This window comes from Podarcis gaigeae, assembly GCF_964106915.1.
Source record: "Podarcis gaigeae genome assembly, chromosome: 8".
Classification (NCBI taxonomy): Eukaryota; Metazoa; Chordata; class Lepidosauria; order Squamata; family Lacertidae; genus Podarcis; species Podarcis gaigeae.
Window position 1 is genome coordinate 89,766,735 of NC_139684.1, and position 19,355 is coordinate 89,786,089.

A 19,355-nucleotide genomic window follows, 5' to 3' on the forward strand; every position below is an offset into this window, starting at 1 on the left:
GGTGGCGGTGGCGAAAATGGTCCAAACCCATGAAATGACCAGAGTAAATGACAGACAAAATAATCTAATGCTTTCATAAGACATAATTTAATTTGGGGGTGAGATTGGTATCTGTCACAAATGCATATCATATACAGCACACTTCATTCCTCTCTTCCTGTCCCATGCAGGCTTTTTTAAAAAACCACACACACACACACACACACACACACACACACACACACACTATCTGCAGTGAAATATGGTTGAATTCATCTCAGCGTTGTAGTCCGAAACATCTGAGGGGCACTAGGCTCGTGAAGGGTGTCTAGGATCCTTTTAAAAATTATTATTATCTTTCTGCCGCAATGAGCAGCTCTGGAATTATCCTTCACCTTTCAACCCAGCACTTTTCTCCGCAGACGGTGTCTCGCCCTCCCTGTTTTTCCTCTGGACTATGTGATTCAGGCCCTGCTGCAACTCAAACTGCCTCTTCAGAGAGAAGTCTAAATTGATGAGGAAGCTGGAAAAATACCTGGCCCGACCCACCGTAAAATGGCTCTTCTGCAAGAAGGTTCGGAAAAGATCAGGGTCCCCATCGAGCTCCATCTTCCTGAATTGTCTAGTCCTCTGTACTTGCAGGGATGCAAGGAAAGGCATGCAACTAAGTTTGTTATTGTTATGAGCTTTCATGTGCGTGCTATGGTATCTGAAGAAGTGTGCATGCACACGAAAGCTCATACCAATAACAAACTTAGCTGGTCTCTAAGGTGCTACTGGAAGGATTTTTTTTTTTAAAAAATAATTTTTCAAATTTTCTTTTGACTACGGCAGACCAACACGGCTACCTACCTGTAACTAGGTTCTTATGCCTTGTGTTCACACCAGTTCCCAATTCATCAGCATGCTGCTGCAGACCACGCTCTCGGGATACGAGGTCCGCCTGAACAGATCCTCCTCAACGAGTCTTTTCTCTCACAGCCCTACCTAGAGCTTCTGGGGATTGAACTCAGGGGCCTCCTGCTCTGACCCTGAGCTGCAGCCCTCCTGACACAGTCTGCATGCCTTTCCTTGCATCCCTGCAAGTACAGAGGACTAGACAATTCAGGAAAGATGTCTTGGATATCCCAGTGGGCACCCTCCTGTCTCAAGAGACATTGGAGTGCACCTCCGGGGGTGAAGCAGCACTGAAATGTCCTCCCAGGGCACAAACCCGGGCAGTGTGTCTGGAGGTCCTGGGCTGCCCAGATGAGAAGACCCCGGAAGTTGGTGCCCGCGGCAAGAGGGAAAATGGTGCTGTGGGGGAAAAGCATGGAATCCCCATGCCGATCCACAGAACGACCGTGGGCCGGTTCCAGGAAGCTCCTGGGCCAGAACTAGCCCCATGGGCCTTAGGCTGCCGAACTCTGGTTTAGGATCAGAGTTTTCCTTCTCCTAGATGGGCTACCTGCCAACCCGCGTCTCACTTCCCTCTACAGCACCTGCAGAAACCCCCTTCTTGACCACTGGACCCACTCATTGAGGGTTTGAGACCCATCAGCTGCTCTCGCCTGGGTGTGGCCATTGTCACCTGCTGACAGCTTCTCGGAGCCCCACTCTAGTGCTGCACCCCAGTCCTGCCATGGCTGTATGGGGAAATGGATGCTCCACTGGCATCACAGAGTCCCTGCATCTCAGAGGGCAGCAGGGCCTCTGGCAGTCAGCAGGTCTTGCTTGGAAATCTACAGCAGCCTTTGCCAATCTGGAGTCCTCTGTGTGTTTTGGACTGCCTGGGGCTGATGGGAGTTTTAGTCCAAAAACATATGGAGGGCACTAGGTTGGGGAAAGCTGTCTTGGGCACTGGGACTGCCCAAATGATGATGATGATGATGATGATGATGATGATGATGATGATAATTTATTCCCCGCCCATCTGGCTGTGTTTCCCCAGAAGGTTAAAAATACATTAAAACATCAGTCATTAAAAACTTCCCTAAACAGGGCTGCCTTCAGATGTCTTCTAAACGTCAGATAGTTGTTTATTTCTTTGGCATCTGATGGGAGGGCGTTCCACAGGGTGGGTGTCACTACCAACAAGGCCCTCTGCCTGGTTCCCTGTAACTTCGCTTCTCGCAGCAAAGGAACTGCCAGAAGGCCCTTGGCGCTGGAGCTCAGTGTCCAGGCAGAAAGATGGAGGTGGACACACTCCTTCAGGTCTACTGGGCCGAGGCCATTTAGGGCTTTAAACGTCAGCACCAACACTTTGAATTGTGCTCGGAAATGTACTGGGAGCCAGTGTAGGTCTTTCAAGACTGGTGTTATGTGGTCTCGGCAGCTGCTCCCAGTCACCAGTCTAGCTGCCACATTCTGGATTAATTGTAGTTTCTGGGTTACCTTCAAAGGTAGCCCCACACAGAGCGCATAGAGTAGTCCAAGCCGGAGATAACTAGAGCATGCACCACTCTGGTGAGACAGGTGGAGCTGGTAGACAGTGAACGACCCTCTCGCTGTTGTATAATTAAATATGCTCTGAACTCTCTCTTTCATCTGTGATGACTCATGTTTGAGGGATGGTGGTCCTTACCTTCAATTTCACACAAGAGCCTTTTCTTGCCTCTCCCCCAGGGTGCGTAGAGCCCCACCGTCACAGGCAGGGCAATATGGTGCAGAGTCTCAGCTAAGGCTTGGCAGTAAATGGTTTCATTTGTTCCTGGTTCCTCTGTAAAAAAAATAGAAGGGAATCAAAATGATTAATTTTTTTAAAAAAATTTTGCCAGACTATGAGGACCAACCAGGGACGCGGGTGGCGCTGTGGGTAAAACCTCAGTGCCTAGGACTTGCCGATCATATGGTCGGCGGTTCGAATCCCCACGACGGGGTGAGCTCCCGTCGTTCGACCCAGCTCCTGCCCACCTAGCAGTTCGAAAGCACCCTTACGTGCAAGTAGATAAATAGGGACCGCTTTATAGCGGGAAGGTAAACGGCGTTTCCGTGTGCTGCGCTGGTGCCGGTTCGCCAGAGCAGCTTCGTCACGCTGGCCACGTGACCTGGAAGTGTCTGCGGACAGCACCGGCTCACGGCCTCTAGAGCGAGATGAGCACGCAACCCCAGTCAGACACGACTGGCCCGTACGCGCAGGGTTACCTTTACCTTTACCTTTATGAGGACCAGCATCAAGTAGAACCGGAGAAGAGAACTGAAATCTAAGACGCTGATTTGGAAACTACCTTACACACCCCGATTTTCTTTATCCGGAGGTGCCTCTCCCTTCTGCTGGAGTGAAATGTAGATGGGCTTATTCATCATCGTGGCGTTTAAAAAGTCCCCAATCCACAGGCTGCTTAACTCTGCCAAAGAAGGGTAGGATAATGAGTAGAGTCCTGTCCCCACCCCTTGGCACTGGTAGAGTGGCGGGCAGAGAGGTCAACAGAAGTGGCACCAGAACTGAAGATGGCGCAGGAACAGCCAGCTAATTCTGGTTTGCCCCCATCTTCCTCCCTGCTGAATGCTAGGAGGGCAACACTGAGATGAAGGAGGCACAAGCTCAACTGCCTGTGCCATGGCTACCATCACTGCTTCCTAGCCATGTTTGCTTCTGGGCTGGCAACCGTGGCAAGTTTTAGGTGCCTATTAACAAATAGTTCCCATAAAATTTCAGATTGTACCGCTCAGTGTTTTGATTCTGGATTATTATTTTTAAAAAAATAATATTTATTAACATTTTAAAGACTACAAAAGAAAGAAAAAGAATTAAACAATACAATACAATACAAAAACAAAAACACCACACAACACCAAAATATTAAATTAACAAAACAAAACAAACACAATTTAAAACACATCCAATAATTTCAGTATCTTATCTTTCATTCACTTGTTTTAACAACCTCCTCACACCTCCCTTTTTGTATTCCACTTTAATTAACTGTTTCAGCAATTCCTTTCCATCTCCCTCTGTTTTCTGTCCTGTAATTTATCTTAACATATTCTAACCTTATTTTTCCCTTTAATATATAATTGTCTTAACATATTTTAACCTTATTTTCCCTTTAATACTCTAATAATCTATTTGTACTTAATTCCTTGTAACATTTCTACTAAAGCCATATAACTCCTTTCCAACATTTTTCTAACACTCATTAATTTTACAATATTTTTATAAATAGTCTTTAAACTTTTTCCAATCTTCTTCCACCGACTCTTCTCCCTGGTCTCGGATTCTGCCAGTCATATCCGCCAATTCCCTATAGTCCATCAACCTGGTGATCTCCTGTCCGATGCTCTTAACTCTTTTCCAAGTCCCTTCTGCGAGTCTTCTCCATATTTATACATGAACTTTGCTTTGTCTTCCACTGATCTTACTTTCATTTTCCTTCCTTTGAGGCTAAAGAGTAGATCTCAGGGAAACTCCCACCTAAAGATGATTTTATTCCTTCTCGACAGGGCAACCAAATCTCCGTAGTTAAATCTAAGATCCAAAAGGTATTTCAGGACGTCTTTCAAAATTTCCGGAGACATCCGGAGGCGGCGCAAACGGCAATGGCGGTCCTCCTTGCGCTGTGAGGGGGAAGCTCCGCGGAAACGGGTCGTCCGCTACGGCGAAGCGGAGACCTGCATCGGAAACCCACAGGCAGCAAAAGCCTGTGGTCGTGGGACTCGGTGGGCACCAGAAGCGCCCCCCGAAACGGAGAAGGGACCCCGTAAGGGGTCTCGGAACGTGGAAGGGCTGGCGCGGTGCTGTGAGTCGATCGCTATTTCTGAGGAGTGAAGCCGCATAGCCGCTGTCGGTGAGCGCTGACCTTTTTTTCTGGGAACATTTGATTCGAAAAGCAACAACCCATGAGTAAGAAAAGACAGTAAGAATTGGAGACTAAATTGTGGTAAATTCGGCTAAAAGTGGGAGACGCAACCAGGAAGTCCGTCTTCCGCTTCTGCTAAAGATCTAAAGCAAAGGACTTTGAAGTTTGGAGCCTTTGAAGAGGCGTTAAAAGTAATCAATCTGTCATCTATTGGAGCTGCTTTTATGCAACACTAGGATCTAATTTTTTAAGCGATTTATTTTTTTAATATGGACTGTGTCTTTCCTCTTCTTTTGGATTTACAATTTGACTGAGAAACCCAGGCAGTTGGACTGCCTGACTAATAGAACTGTCAGATTGCAGACTTTGACACTTTGTTACTTGGGCTTGCTACAATCTGAGTGTTATTGGAATTGCTACACTGAAACACCTTTTCTGGCACTTGCTAGAGACATTGTTGTGCTTTTAAGACCAACTCTGCTAACTACAAGAAAACTGAAGGTTCTTTGGAAATTAAAGGCTGTTGGGACATTGTTGTAGAAGTATTGGAACTTTGGTTTAATGGGAGTTTTAAATCAATGATTTTAATAATTTGGCTTTTTCCCTCAAGACATATTTGAACTCCCCCTAGAGGACTTTGGATTTATATTTGTATGTGACTTTGCTCTCTCTTTCCTTTCCTCCTATTTGATTGCTTATTCTCTGGGCTGGTGGATTCCCATGGGAACATACTCAGCTTGACCTTGACTAGTAGACAGAACTGGAATGAGTGGCATTGGGAAAACAAGAGCGGCTAAAGCGAAAGCTAAACAAACAACCTTGACTTTAACTTCACAGCCGCGTAGATCATCTGTCCCTGCTGTTTTGCTGGCAGAGGAAGAAGGAATTGAGCAACCTCTGCTGGAAGATATGGCTACAGGAGGATCCAATTCAGTACTAGAGAAAATCTTTGGAAAATTGGAAGTTTTGGATAAAAAAGCGGATGAGCAAACGGCCAAGATTGACCAAAATACAGCCAGTGTTAACAAACTAACCGAACAAGTTGCTCTGAATGCACAATCGATTGGAAAACTATTTGAGGCCACTACAGAAAACCGCAAATTGGCTGAGGAAGCCAATCAAAAAGTTGAAGAATTAGAGCAGGAAGTAAAACCATTGCATAAACAGATTGGTGAACAGCAGGCTTATCTGTCTATGATAGAATTACGGAGTCGGGAAAATAATCTGAGATTGAGGTCGATATTAGAACTTGAACAAGGGAATTTAATTGAGTTCCTGACAAAAGAATTCTCCAAGTTTTGGCCTTTGGAGGAAGAAAAGGACTTTAAGATTGTGACTGCTTTTAGACTTGGAAAACTAACAAGGAAAGACAGGCCCAGAGATTGCTTGATTACTTTGAGATCAAAGGAGGAAAGAGATAAAATACTAGGCCTACACTACGAAAAGTCACTGGAAATTTTGGACAGAAGGGTAGAAATTTATAAAGATATCCCAAAACAACTTTTGGACCTTAGTTCCACCTACATTAGGTTAGTAAAATTGCTGAGGAGTAATTCAATTATTTTTAGGTGGGAATTTCCCCAAGGATTATCTTTTACATTCAGAGGGAAGAAGGTGAAAATTAAAACAGCCGAGGACAAAGAAAATTTTTTGAGTGTCTACGGAGAGGACCTTCAGAAAGGGATTGAAAGACCTTCAGGATCTGGGCCATCGCCTGCACTTACACCTTTGGGGTCTGAAGACCAGGACAAAAAGATACCACCACCTAAGGAATAACAGATTTGTCCAGGATGTCTCTGCAACTTCTGACCTGGAACATTAACGGCTGTAATTCCCCGGAAAAAAGGAAAAGAATATTTCACATATTGAAAAAAGAACAATTGGACATTATCTGTTTGCAAGAAACACATGTGACTAGGCTCCATAGGAAAGTGTTAATAAACAAAAGATTAGGACAAGAATTTATTTCTTCGGACCGAGTTAAGAAAAGAGGAGTGGTGATATATGCAAAGGAGAGCCTGTCACCAAAATTTCTATTTAAAGTTGAGCAAGGAAGAATTTTGGCAATTGAGATACAAAACCAAGGAGAAAAGTTTTTGATATTAGGAATCTATGCACCAAATGAGGGGAAATCAGAATTCTGTAAGAAGCTGCATGAGACAATGCTGGACTATCTGGACTATGACAACATCATTATGATGGGAGATATGAATGGGGTGGCATAAGTCTCAAAGCCAAAATGTGACAAAAGATGGCAGACTACCTAAAACTTTTTTCAAACTGACTGACAATATGGACTTGATTGATTGATATTTGGAGGACAAAGAACCCCCTGGGAAGAGAAGGAACATTCTTTTCTGAAGCCCAACTGACATGGACAAGAATCGACCAAATATGGATATCTAGAGGTCTGGCACCTAAGACAAGAAAGGTGGAAATCTGCCCAAAGACCTGCTCCGACCATAATGCCGTAAAGATGGACATGAGACTAATCCCAATCGGCTCCTTTAGATGGAAGATGAATGACAATTTGTTTAGAGAGCAGGAGATTACCAAAAAGGCCCAAAAAGCTCTGAAGGACTATTTTGAGATAAATTTGAACACTATGGTGGAAAAAAGAATCATCTGGGATGCAAGTAAAGCAGTTATGAGGGGGTTTCTGATACAACAGAACACTGTAAAGAAAAGAGCACAGAATGAGAAAAAAGACAAGATTTTGGAGAAAATTAAAGAATGTGAGAAGAAGCTAAGATTGAGACCGAAGTCACAGGAGTTTTTGAGAAAAATTAAACTTTATCAAGCACAATACTCCAAACTGATAAACCAGGAAGTGGAGTGGAAACAAAAAAAATTCCTTCCAGTAGCACCTTAAAGACCAACTAAGTCAGTTCTTGGTATGAGCTTTCGTGTGCATGCACACTTCTTCAGATACTTCTTGGTATCTGAAGAAGTGTGCATGCACACGAAAGCTCATACCAAGAACTGACTTAGTTGGTCTTTAAGGTGCTACTGGAAGGATTTTGTTTTGTTTTGACTATGGCAGACCAACAAGGCTACCTATCTGTAAGTGGAGTGGAAAGTTAAGCTAATGAAACAAAGATCATTTGATTCGGCAAACAAATGTGGAAAACTGTTAGCATGGCAGTTGAAAAAGAGACAAAAATTAAACACGATTACTAATCTAGAGATTGAAGGAAGAAATATCCAGAACCCAGTGGAGATCAGGAAGTGCTTCCAGAGATATTTCAAACAATTATATACCCAAGGGCCGCAAAACGAGGCTGAGATACAACAATTTTTGACAAAGAATGGACTACCAAAGTTGTCTCAAGAAAATAGATCATTCCTGAATTATAAAATAACACAACAAGAGATTGAAGATGCCATTCAGAATATGCAATTGGGCAAATCTCCAGGGCCAGATGGGCTTACCTCCAAATATTACAAGGCATTGAAAGACTATTTGATACATCCACTAATGGAGGTTTGCAACGAGATTATGGAGGGGAAGAAAGCACCGGAATCGTGGAAAGAAGCTTTCATCACATTGATACCTAAATCAGAATTGGAAAAGACACAACTTAAGAACTATCGTCCCATCTCCCTCCTAAATGTGGACTACAAAATTTTTGCAGACATCTTAGCAAATAGATTTTAAAAAGTGTTAAATGAAGTGATTCATAAAGATCAGGCAGGCTTTCTCCCAGGTAGACATTTGTTTGCTAACACAAGGAACATTATTGATATTTTGGAACTTTTGCAAACAAATATTAATACAAGAGCAGTGTTAATATTTATAGATGCGGAGAAGGCCTTTGACAATATTTCATGGAAGTTTATGAAGAAAAACCTGGAAGGGATGGGAGTGGGGCGGGGGTTTGAAAATGGGATAGACGCAATCTATTCAGAACAAAAGGCTAAATTGATAGTTAACAATGTGGTGACAGAAGAGTTTAAAATTGAAAAAGGAACACGACAAGGTTGCCCTATTTCCCCTTTGTTATTCATTTCGGTCCTGGAGGTGCTCTTGAATATGATTAGAGGGGACCGGTTGGTTGAAGGAATTCAGGTCGGAGCGAAACAGTATAAACTTAAGGCTTTTGCAGATGACCTAGTTTTGACCTTACAGGAGCCAGAGTCTAGCACAAAAAGGGTATTACAATTGATTCATGTGTTTGGTCGCGTGGCGGGATTTAAACTAAACAAACAAAAAACTAAGGTACTGGAGAAAAATTTGACATCTTCAGAATCAGAAAGGTTTCAGAAGGAGACAGAGTTAAATGTGGTTAAAAAAGTAAAATATCTAGGGGTAAACATAACAGCAAAGAATTTGAGTTTATTTAAGGACAATTATGAAAAATGTTGGTCAGAAATTAAAAGGGATTTAGAAAGTTGGTCAAGATTGAAACTTTCCTTGTTGGGCCGAATTGCTGCTATAAAGATGAATGTATTGCCAAAGATGCTGTTTCTCTTTCAGACTTTACAGATTGTGGATAAAATGGAGTGTTTCGGGAAGTGGCAAAGAGATATCTCCAAATTTGTCTGGCAGGGCAAAAAGCCCAGAATTAAGTTTAAAATATTAACTGATGCTAAAGAAAGAGGGGGGTTTGCCCTGCCAGACTTAAGGTTGTACTATGAATCAGCAGCTTTCTGCATGTTGAAAGATTGGCTGCTTCTTGAAAACACTGATGTTTTAGATTTGGAAGGATTTAACAATGCTTTCGGATGGCATGCATATTTGTGGTATGACAAGGTTAAAATTCATAAGACTTTCAAGAACCATATTGTTAGGAAAGCAGTGTTTAATGTCTGGATAAAATATAAAGACTTATTAGAAAACAAGACCCCAAGGTGGTTGTCACCTATGGAAGCTAAGGCTCTGAAAAGACCCAATATGGAGGTCAAATGGCCAAAATATTGGGAAATACTAGAAAAAGATGGAGACAATTGGAGGATTCCAGGTGGAAAAATCGAAGTTGGAAACAGAACTGTTAGAACCTAAGACTAAGCTACTTTCAAGAATGTACAACTTGCTGTTGAGGTGGAACACACAGGATGAAACGGTTAAATCAGCTATGATCAAATGGGCACAGGATATTGGGTATAATATCATGTTTGCTGACTGGGAAAAGTTATGGACCACCGGTATGAAGTTCACGGCAAGTAATGCCCTGAAAGAAAACATTATGAAAATGATATATAGGTGGTACATGACCCCAGTCAAGCTTGCAAAAATATATCACCTGCCTGATAATAAGTGTTGGAAATGTAAGGAAACTGAAGGAACGTTCTTTCACCTCTGGTGGACCTGCCCTAGGGTTAAGGCTTTCTGGGAAATGCTATATAATGAGCTGAAAAAGGTATTTAAGTATACCTTTCCTAAGAAACCAGAGGCCTTCCTTTTGGGCATTGTTGGCCAGAGGGTGTTAAAGAAGGATAGAACATTATTTATGTATGCAACAACAGCAGCAAGGATACTTGTCGCCAAACACTGGAAAACCCAAGATTTGCCCACGCTGGAAGAATGGCAGATGCAACTGATGGACTATATGGAACTAGCAGAAATGACCGGCAGAATCCGAGACCTGGGAGAGGAAGCAGTGGAAGAGGATTGGAAGAAATTTAAGGACTATTTACAAAAACACTGTAAATTATATGAGTGTTAAGAAGGATGAGAGATTGAAAATAACATGGCACCAGAAAGTTAGTTGAAAAGAATATGAGAATGAGTGAATTTTAAGAGAAAAATAAATTTTGAATAAATATTATGTTAAAATTAGGCAATTAAGACTTAGATGAAAATATTCAAAGTTAGGGACAAAACATTGGAAATTTATAAAATAAGAATGGAAATAAGGTGATAAGTTGCTGGTTAAGCTGTATAAATTTGGAACGTAGGAGCGAGAGATGTGAGGAAGTCCAAAAAGCGAAGAAAAGATGGTTACTATAAGATGTTAAGTTTATATTTGTTTCTTTTTTTGTTTTGTTTTCTGTTTATTCTGTTTTTTTCTGTTATTGTACTAATAAAATCTTCAATTAAAAAAAATTAAAAAAACAAAAACAAAATTTCCACTCTTAACTGTTGTTCTTCTAAGTTCTTCTGGTAGTTCCAACAGTCTCTTATTTTGTTCTTCTCTTTTTTCCCTCCTCTTCCAAGTCCGAAGGCCCTCACAGTTTTAATCTCTTCTTGACCCAAGTCCCGGTCCCAAAAATCATCAAATTCCTGTGTGAGGAAATCTATCAAACTTTCCTTCTCCAGTTCAGGTAGGGCTCTAATCCTCAAAATCTGATTTTCTTTAGATTCAATCATAGCAGGCATCAACTTATGGTCATCAAATTGCATCTGTAAGGCTGGGACTCTCTCTCTCTCCAATTGTGTTACTTTAGGTTCAACGGCAATAACTTTCTCCCTAGCCTTCTCCGCAGTTTGCCATGTCAATGTAGATTCCTGTATCAATTTCTGAATAGTTTCTGTATTGGTGTTCACTTTTTGTCCCAAATTATCGATTTTGGTAGTTACCACATCCACCTTTTTGTGAAGCTGTTCCAGTGAGTCACTTATCTTACATAATACAACCACTAAGGCCTCTTCTGTCGACATTCTTAACCGATTCAAGGTCCCCAGAATCTCACAGCTTTTTATCTTGCAGCTGGAAATTCCCCCAGCTCAACTCTTGTAACAGTTTCAAAGGCTTCCTCTAGAGGGAAACAGTTTCTATTTGTATTAGTCCTTTTAAACTCAATTCACACAATAAAGTTAGTTTCAATTTTCTGTTACTTTTACTCCTTTTTAAACGCAGACGGAGACAGTGGAAACAATGTATTCCTCTTATTTAACTAACTGTCAGTGAACGTTCTAATCACGGTCAATGAGCATTCCAGAACACGTCAGTCCTGTTGGCAGCCCGTTTCCAGGATCGGAGCGGTGGTATATTAACTCTGTTCGCTCTCTCCTGCAGGTATACTCAGTCCAAAACTTTCCCGCCTCTTCTCCTGCCACCAAGGGGGGTTTAGTATTTTTCACCGATGGAAATTTAGTCCTTTACAATAGGCTTTCCGAGGCTTCAGCTTGCATCCTCATTGCTTCAATCTATTTACAAAAGGGGAAGGTGGACTTCCTGTTTTAGACCTCCCCGTTTTGACACCAAATTAAGACGTTTAAAAATCCAATTCTCCACTCTACTCACGGGTAGTTGCTTTAAGATCAAATTGTCCACAGGAAAAAGTCAGCGCTCTCCGGCAACAGCTATGCGGCTTCACTCCGTGGAAGAAGCAGTCAATTTGAAGCACCGCGCCAATCACCCCACGTTGCTCCAGATCCCCGAAACCGGGTTTCCCTGCGAGTAGGGGAAGCACAAAAGGTGCCAGCCGAATCCCACATTCACAGGCTTCACCCGCCTGTGATTTTTAGTGGTTCTCCACCTTCGCCGTGGCGGCCAGACCCAGATTTCCACGAGGCAAATTCCTCCCGATCAGAGGAATTCCGCCATTACCGGAGGCGGCAACCCAGAAGTCACTTGATTCTGGATTTTTTATTTGACACCACAGGCAACTCCCCGTTTATGTGGGGGTTGCATTCCGAGGCACCGCACCTTTATGTGAAATCACGTATATTGGGAACACTACTGAGAAAACCTGCAAACGCCCTCTAAGCCACTGGACTCCCTTGGAAAAAAACCTTACAAAAATTGAAAATCCCACCCAATTCCACCACAATTGCTCTCTCCAAACCTCCCTGCTCAAACTCTAACCTCAAAGGTTGGTGCAAAGGCTAGAGGATGTTTTCGTGCCATTTTTTTTGTGCTCTTTTAGGGCTGTTTTTGCCAATATTCATGCCTCTACCAGGTTCGTGGTGATTCAGTCACATGTGGCTTGAGTGCGTGTAAGCGGGGAGTTAGTTGCCTGTATGCATTTTTGCTTTATTTGCCTTCTAGTCCTGTGATTTTGATGGCTTTTGCTTTTCACAATGCTTAGTGGTGGTGGTTGTTGTTTTAAAAAAGATATCAGGCATCCTATAAAACGGATAAGATAAATGAATAAAAATGGCTGAGCTGAATGGCATTTTAAATCTGGAGGTGGCAATGTGCTCATGTCCGTGTGGGCATGCGTGTGTGATGCTGCATCTGTCAGTGCTGATGTGCACAGAACAATGAACTGAAAGAAAAAGTAGCAGTCGCCATAAGGAGCTCAAGGCCACACACGTTTAGGCAGAACAAACAATGCCACGCTGGCAGAGTAGTAGGAGCTAGAGCAGACATGGCCAAACTCGGCCCTTCAGATGTTTTGAGACTACAAATCCCATCATCCCTGACCACTGGTCCTGTTAGCTAGGGATGATGGGAGTTGTAGTCTCAACTCATCTGGAGGGCCGAGTTTGCCTATGCCTGAACTAGAGACAGCTGGAAAAGAAATGAGATCTAGACAGAATTGTTGTTAGTACAAGGAAGACAGATAGGTCCTCCGGGAAGTGAAAATCTGCCTGTTTTAAAATGGGTATAAAAATCCTTGGATCCCTTTGTTTGGGGTCCTGTCTTTTTTTTTTTTTTTGCTAGCTTTCCAGATCGTTAGTAGCTGGACCTCTAGGCTTGAGCATGGAATAAATTGGTAATTCCTGTTTGCTTTGCTTTTCTGCACCTCGCCTCTTGAGTTTCAGCCTCAGGAAAGACACAGTCACCCTTTTTCCCACCGCACCACCCACCAGATGTTCCAGCTGCTGCCTCGCACCCCCTTCATCCCCTCCTAGGAGACCCTCCCTCTTGGCCACAAGTTGGGGCAGCAGAGCACACGTGTTGCCTGCCAGGTTCAATCCTGCGCATCTCCAGATAGGGCTGGCAAAAGGTGTCTGTCCGAAACCCGAGAGAGCCACCCCAAGCTGGTCTTTGAAGGCGATGTTGAGCCAGATGGACCAACAGGCCTGGACTCAGTGCGAGGCAACAGACTGAATTCTTACCTAGGTGGCTGTCCACGTAACTTCTGAAGTACAGGAACCAAACAGGGATTGGCAGTTGGAGCAGCAGAGATGACCATTGATGCTTCCTAGAATGTCCCTTTTCTCCAGCTTATATCAGGGTCAACGGAGGAATGAGTGGCGGGTCAGCTAAGAGCATGCAGGCATGTGTGTGTGTTGGGGGTTGACTGAAGGGCAGAGTGTTTGAGGACTGGGACATTCACAGGGAAACCAAAATGCTTATTTACAAAGCAAAACTACCAACCTTACTGTAAGCTTGTGAAACATGGACCACTTACAAACGCCATCTCCAACTACTTGAAAGATTCCATCAACAGGGTCTCCAAAAAATTCTACACATCACTTGGGAAGACAGGCAAACTAATACCAGTGTACTGGAAGAAGCAAGGATCACCAGTGTTGAAGCAATGATTCTTCAACATCAACTTTGTTGGACTGGTCATGTTGTGCAGATGCCTGACGATCGTCTTCCAAAGCAACTGCTCTATTTCCAACTTAAAAATGGAAAGCATAATGCTGGTGGTCAACAAAAGAGGTTTAAAGATTGTCTCAAGGCAAATCTTTAAAAATGTAGTATAAACACCAACAATTGGGAAACAGTGGTCTGAGAGTGCTCCAGTTGGAGAACAGTCGTTACCAAAGGTGTCCTGGGCTTTGAAGACACTCTAACTCAGGACGCAAGGGAGAAACGTGCTAAGAGGAAGGCACGCTTGGCAAATCCACACCGGGATCAACCCCCACCCGGAAACCAATGTCCCCACTGTGGAAGGACGTGGGGATCCAGAATTGGTCTCCACAGTCACTTACAGACTCACTGTTAAGGCCGTGTTTATGGAAGACAATCTTTTGCGGCTACGAGGGATTGCCAAAGAAAGATGTTTGGGGTAAGGTGCATGAGCCGTAGATCTGCTGAATTCACTAAGGATCAATCAGATTTACGAGAAAGGATCTTATCTACGAAACAAACAAACTTCTCGGTAACGTAGTGTGAAGTTTAGGTGCAGTGCCACCAGTATCCTGGTAGCATCCAACTGCAAGCCAGCTGCATTTGATTTGGTGATTAAACCTCAACAGTTTCTTGAGCACCCCTAAAGTCAGAAGGAAATGGAAGCATGTGTAGCCTTCACCTACCTAACACCTGGTTTTATGTGGCCCGCCTGGAAAAGAAATAATAGTGTCCTGCTTACTACACCTCTCTAGAGGTCCCAAAGCTTCCTGAAATAGGGATGTTTGGCCCACTGACAGCATTCACACTTTACTGAGAAAGCAGGTCTTTTCCTTGGAAGAGAGTAGATTTATTTGGCAAGTGCTGCCTTTTCAGATGTAAGATTCCTGGGAAAAGCCTACGCATATGTCTAGAAGCTGCCAAGGAAGGTTTACCTGCTATGTGAAGCCAATCGGTTACCTCCGAGGATGTGGACAGGCTGCTTGGACAAGTGAAGCCAGCCACCTGTCTCCTGGATCCTTGCCCATCCTGGCTTATAAAAGCTAGCCGGGAAGGGCTGGGCGATGGGCTTCGTGGGGTGGTGAATGCTTCCCTCCATGAGAGAGCCTTCCCAGACCCGCTGAAAAAACATATTTAGATGTGGCCACGATGGCCAATTATCGCCCAGTCACAAATCTTCCATTCTTGGGCAAGGTAATTGAGCGAGTGGTTGCTGAACAACTCCAGGCACGCCTGGAAGAAGCGGACCATTTGGATCCCTTCCAGTCGGGATTCAGGCCTCATCATGGGACTGAAACTGCCTTGGTCTCACTGGTTGATGATCTCCGGCGGGCTAGGGACAAAGGTGAGAGCTGTGTCCTAGTTCTGCTGGATCTCTCAGCGGCTTTTGACACCATCGAAAATAACATCCTTCTGGACCATCTAGAGGGGCTGGGAGCTGGGGGCACTGTTATACGGTGGTTCTGCTCCTTTCTCCTGGGCCATGTCCAGAAAGTTGTGTTGGGGGATGAGTGTTCAGACCCCTGGGCTCTCACTTGTGGGGTGCCTCAGGGTTCTGTCCTCTCCCCCAGGCTTTTCAACATCTACATGCAGCCGCTGGGAGAGATGATCAGGGGGGTTGAGCTGGGTGTTCATCAGTATGCAGATGACACCCAGCTCTTCCTCTCTTTCAAATCAGAACCAGTGAAGGTGGTGAAGGTCCTGTGTGAGTGTCTGGAGGTGGTTGGAGGATGGATGGCAGCTAACAGATTGAGGTTGAATCCTGACAAGACAGGAGGACTGTTTTTGGGGGACAGGGGGCGGGCTGGTGTGGAGGACTCCCTGGTCCTGAATGGGGTAACTGTGCCCCTGAAGGACCAGGTGCGCAGCCTGGGGAGTCATTTTGGACTCACAGCTGTCCATGGAGGCACAGGTCAATTCTGTGTCCAGGGCAGCTGTCTACCAGCTCCATCTAGTACGCAGGCCGAGACCCTCCCTGCCCGCAGACTGTCTCGCCAGAGTGGTGCATGCTCTAGTTATCTCCTGCTTGGACTACTGCAATGCGCTCTATGCGGGGCTACCTTTGAAGGTGACCTGGAAACCACAATTAATCCAGAATGTGGCAGCTAGACTGGTGACTGGAAGTGGCCACCGAGACCATATAACACCAGTCTTGAAAGACCTACACTGGCTCCCAGTACGTTTCCTAGCACAATTTAAAGTGTTGGTGCTGACCTTTAAAGCCCTAAATGTTTTTTTTTTTTTTGCAGGCTCCTTTTACCCAGCGGAAGGATGAGCAGTACGTGCCAGATACTTTTCTTTACTTTATTTACACTTCAATGTTAAGAGATTACAAACAAGCATCTTGCCTCTGCTAGAGCAGAGAAGCAACCTCTCTCTTCGGAAGCACCGAGAGAACAGAGAAAAACAGGAAACCAGTGTACGTCACATCCAGTCTCCCTTTCCCGTGGGAAAACCCAACAGCAACTCTGACTGTGGAATGTAAACATTGCCTTGTGACTAGCATTTCGCTGCACAGTGAAGAGAGCAGAAACCAACACTAAACGGCCTTGGTCCAATATACCTGAAGGAGTGTCTCCACCTCCATCGTTCTGCCCGGACATTGAGGTCCAGTGCCGAGGGCCTTCTGGCGGTTCCCTCACTGCGAGAGGCCAAGTTACAGGGAACCAGGCAGAGGGCCTTCTCGGTAGTGGCACCCGCCGTGTGGAACACCCTCCCATCATATGTCAAAGAGATAAACAACTACTTGCCATTTAGAAGACATCTCAAGGCAGCCCTGTTTAGGGAAGTTTTTAATGTTTCATAGGTTATTGTATTTTAGTGTTCTGTTGGAAGCCGCCCAGAGTGGCTGGGGAGACCCAGCCAGATGGGTGGGGTATAAATAAATTATTATTATTATTATTATTATTATTATTATTATTTCCCTATTCCTTTGTAATCCTGCCTTCATCATCCAGCTGCCTTCATCAAGTTAATGTACACATATCAGAATTTTTGACAGGAATCTTCTTCTTCTTTGGCGATCCCTCGTAGACGAGTAAGATTGTCTTCCATAAACACTGTTTATGGATAGCCCTGTGTGTTGTGGCATTCATACAGCCCTGAGCCCCTCTCCCCCTCCGACACGGTATCATCAATCTCTTTCAACACCATAAACAACTTTTTGGCATACAGTGGCATTCCTGAAATGAAAGACCATCAAGATTTTTTTTTTTAATGCATTTTAAAAAAAAATTTCCACAGACAACAAATAAAACAATCTTTTACAATCAACATTTTGTGTCATCTTATTTACATTGCGTATCTTCACGCCGCGACTTCCTTCCTTCCCTGCGTCGGTTTTCTTAAAACATATCTTCTCTTGTAGGTTCTTATTGACCTTCTATACACATCACAGGATTTATGTTAACCCTGCCGTAGTTTTTAAACTTCTACAGTTATTTCTTATATATACCACAAATTTACCCCCCTCTTCTTCAAACTTTGTACCTTTTTGGTCTCAAATTCTATATGTCATTTTAGCCATCAAGATTTAAGTGCTTTAACAACAGCAAAAGTTCCAGTTGCATCTAAATGCCATTGGATCCATAAAAGAAAGCAATGGCGTTTTGTCAGGGCTAGTAGGGTGGCTATAGAAAATGTAGCTTGAGTCTCTTGTGTGAAGAAATGCTACATCAATCCCAGAATTGTAGAGTTGGAAGGGACCAAGAGGGTCATCTAGCCCAACCCCCTGCAATGGAAGAATATTTTGCCCAATGTGGGGCTCAAACCCATAACCTTGAGGTTAAGTGCATCTGCAGCAACACGACCAGACTCTTTCATCTGCCCCAGCTGCAACAAAACATGTCTCTCCACAGAATTAGGGGGAGCAGTAATACTCAGTCCCTTCCAGAAAAAGGAACCCAGGGAGGAAGTGGGGTCTCAAAACGACAAGCCTGAAGGGCGGGCCCAAGGGTGCCGGGGGGAAAAGAGCCGTGATACCAAGTAAAATCCCACACAGAAACGTACCCAGAGACACAGAACAACCAGTGTAATAAAGGAGTGAAGTTCTTTGATTAAAAAGAGAAAAAATTCCTGTCAGAAAATGACCAGCAAGCGCCAAGCCAAAGAGACTCAGGATGACCCAGCTGCTGCGTCTGAGGAGAATCCTAATATATTAGAGATGATGAGGCTAAGATTGGAATTGTCTAAGGTTGAAGCAGAGAAAGAAAGAGAAGAGGCCAGAATGGCTGCTGCCCTTCATCTAGCAGAGATACAGAGAGAGAGAGAGATGAGCCCAAGAAGAAAGAGACAGGGAGGCCAAGAGGGCCCATGAAAAAGAGATGCTTCCTTTAAAAATGGAGGAGATTCAGGCAAGGGCAGAACTGCCGCAAGCAATGTTGGGGGTGGAGATTTTACCTCAGCAAATGTAAAGTATGTACAGTGGTACCTCGGGTTACAGACGCTTCAGGTTACAGACTCCGCTAACCCAGAAATAGTACCTTGGGTTCAGAACTTTGCTTCAGGATGAGAACAGAAATCATGTTCCGGCGGCACATGAACAGTTTCAGGAGGCCCCAGAACAGTTTCAGGTTACGAACGGACCTCCAGAACAAATTAAGTACTTAACCCGAGGTACCACTGTAAAAGGTGATGGTGTGCAGGCCTAATGGTCCAAGCTTCAAAATGCCAGTTTTCAAAATAAGGCAAGTCAAATATTTCGGTCCCGTCCCAAGGGGTGGAAATATACAACCTGATTGGAGCAAGGCAAAGGTCCTTCAAGAGGGGCCTGGACCCTCCACAAAAAGAGAAAGAAGAGCTTTTCTGGGGGGAGTGGGATATTGTCCTCCATTTCTTCCTCCTTTTAGCCCCCATGCTGCTCCTTGACATGACTGGGTGAAGAAAGACCAGCCAGACAAGAGCATTTGGAGGGACCAGTGCCAGGCAGCGTTGGGACATTTAAAAACAGCCCTAGATCCGGGGTCAGCAAGCTTTTCCAGCCGGGGGCCGGTCCACCGTCCCTCAGACCTTGTGGGGGGCCGGACTATATTTTTTGGGGGGATGAACGAATTCCTATGCCCCACAAAGAACCCAGAGATGCATTTTAAGTAACAGGACACGTTCTACTCATGTAAAAACACGCTGATTCCCGGACCGTTCGGGGGCCGGATTGAGAAGGCGATTGGGCCACATCCGGCCCCCGGGC

General features: G+C 44.3%; 1 protein-coding gene across 1 annotated transcript; it reads right to left on the reverse strand.

The window, feature by feature from the left end:
* Positions 1 to 185: 185 nt before the first annotated feature.
* LOC310850501 (uncharacterized protein) lies at positions 186 to 13,915 on the reverse strand. The gene is made up of 4 exons (XM_083752019.1): positions 13,708 to 13,915; positions 3,195 to 3,305; positions 2,504 to 2,677; positions 186 to 614 (listed from the first exon to the last, which is right to left on the reverse strand). The coding sequence occupies exons 2-4, from the start codon at positions 3,262 to 3,264 to the stop codon at positions 364 to 366; spliced, it is 495 nt and encodes a 164-aa protein (XP_083608145.1). The 5' UTR covers positions 3,265 to 3,305; positions 13,708 to 13,915; the 3' UTR covers positions 186 to 363.
* Between the last annotated feature and the right edge of the window lie 5,440 nt (positions 13,916 to 19,355).

What these genes read in the sequence shown, in the direction of transcription:
- LOC310850501 (XM_083752019.1), bottom strand. Translation starts at nt 3,264, where the DNA reads ATGATGAATAAGCCCATCTACATTTCACTCCAGCAGAAGGGAGAGGCA. An exon ending in TCCGGATAAAGAAAATCGGG is followed by an intron (nt 2,678 to 3,194) that starts GTGTGTAAGGTA and finishes TTTTTTTTACAG; the next exon opens with AGGAACCAGGAACAAATGAA. An exon ending in AAACATGAGTCATCACAGAT is followed by an intron (nt 615 to 2,503) that starts GAAAGAGAGAGT and finishes CATCCCTGCAAG; the next exon opens with TACAGAGGACTAGACAATTC.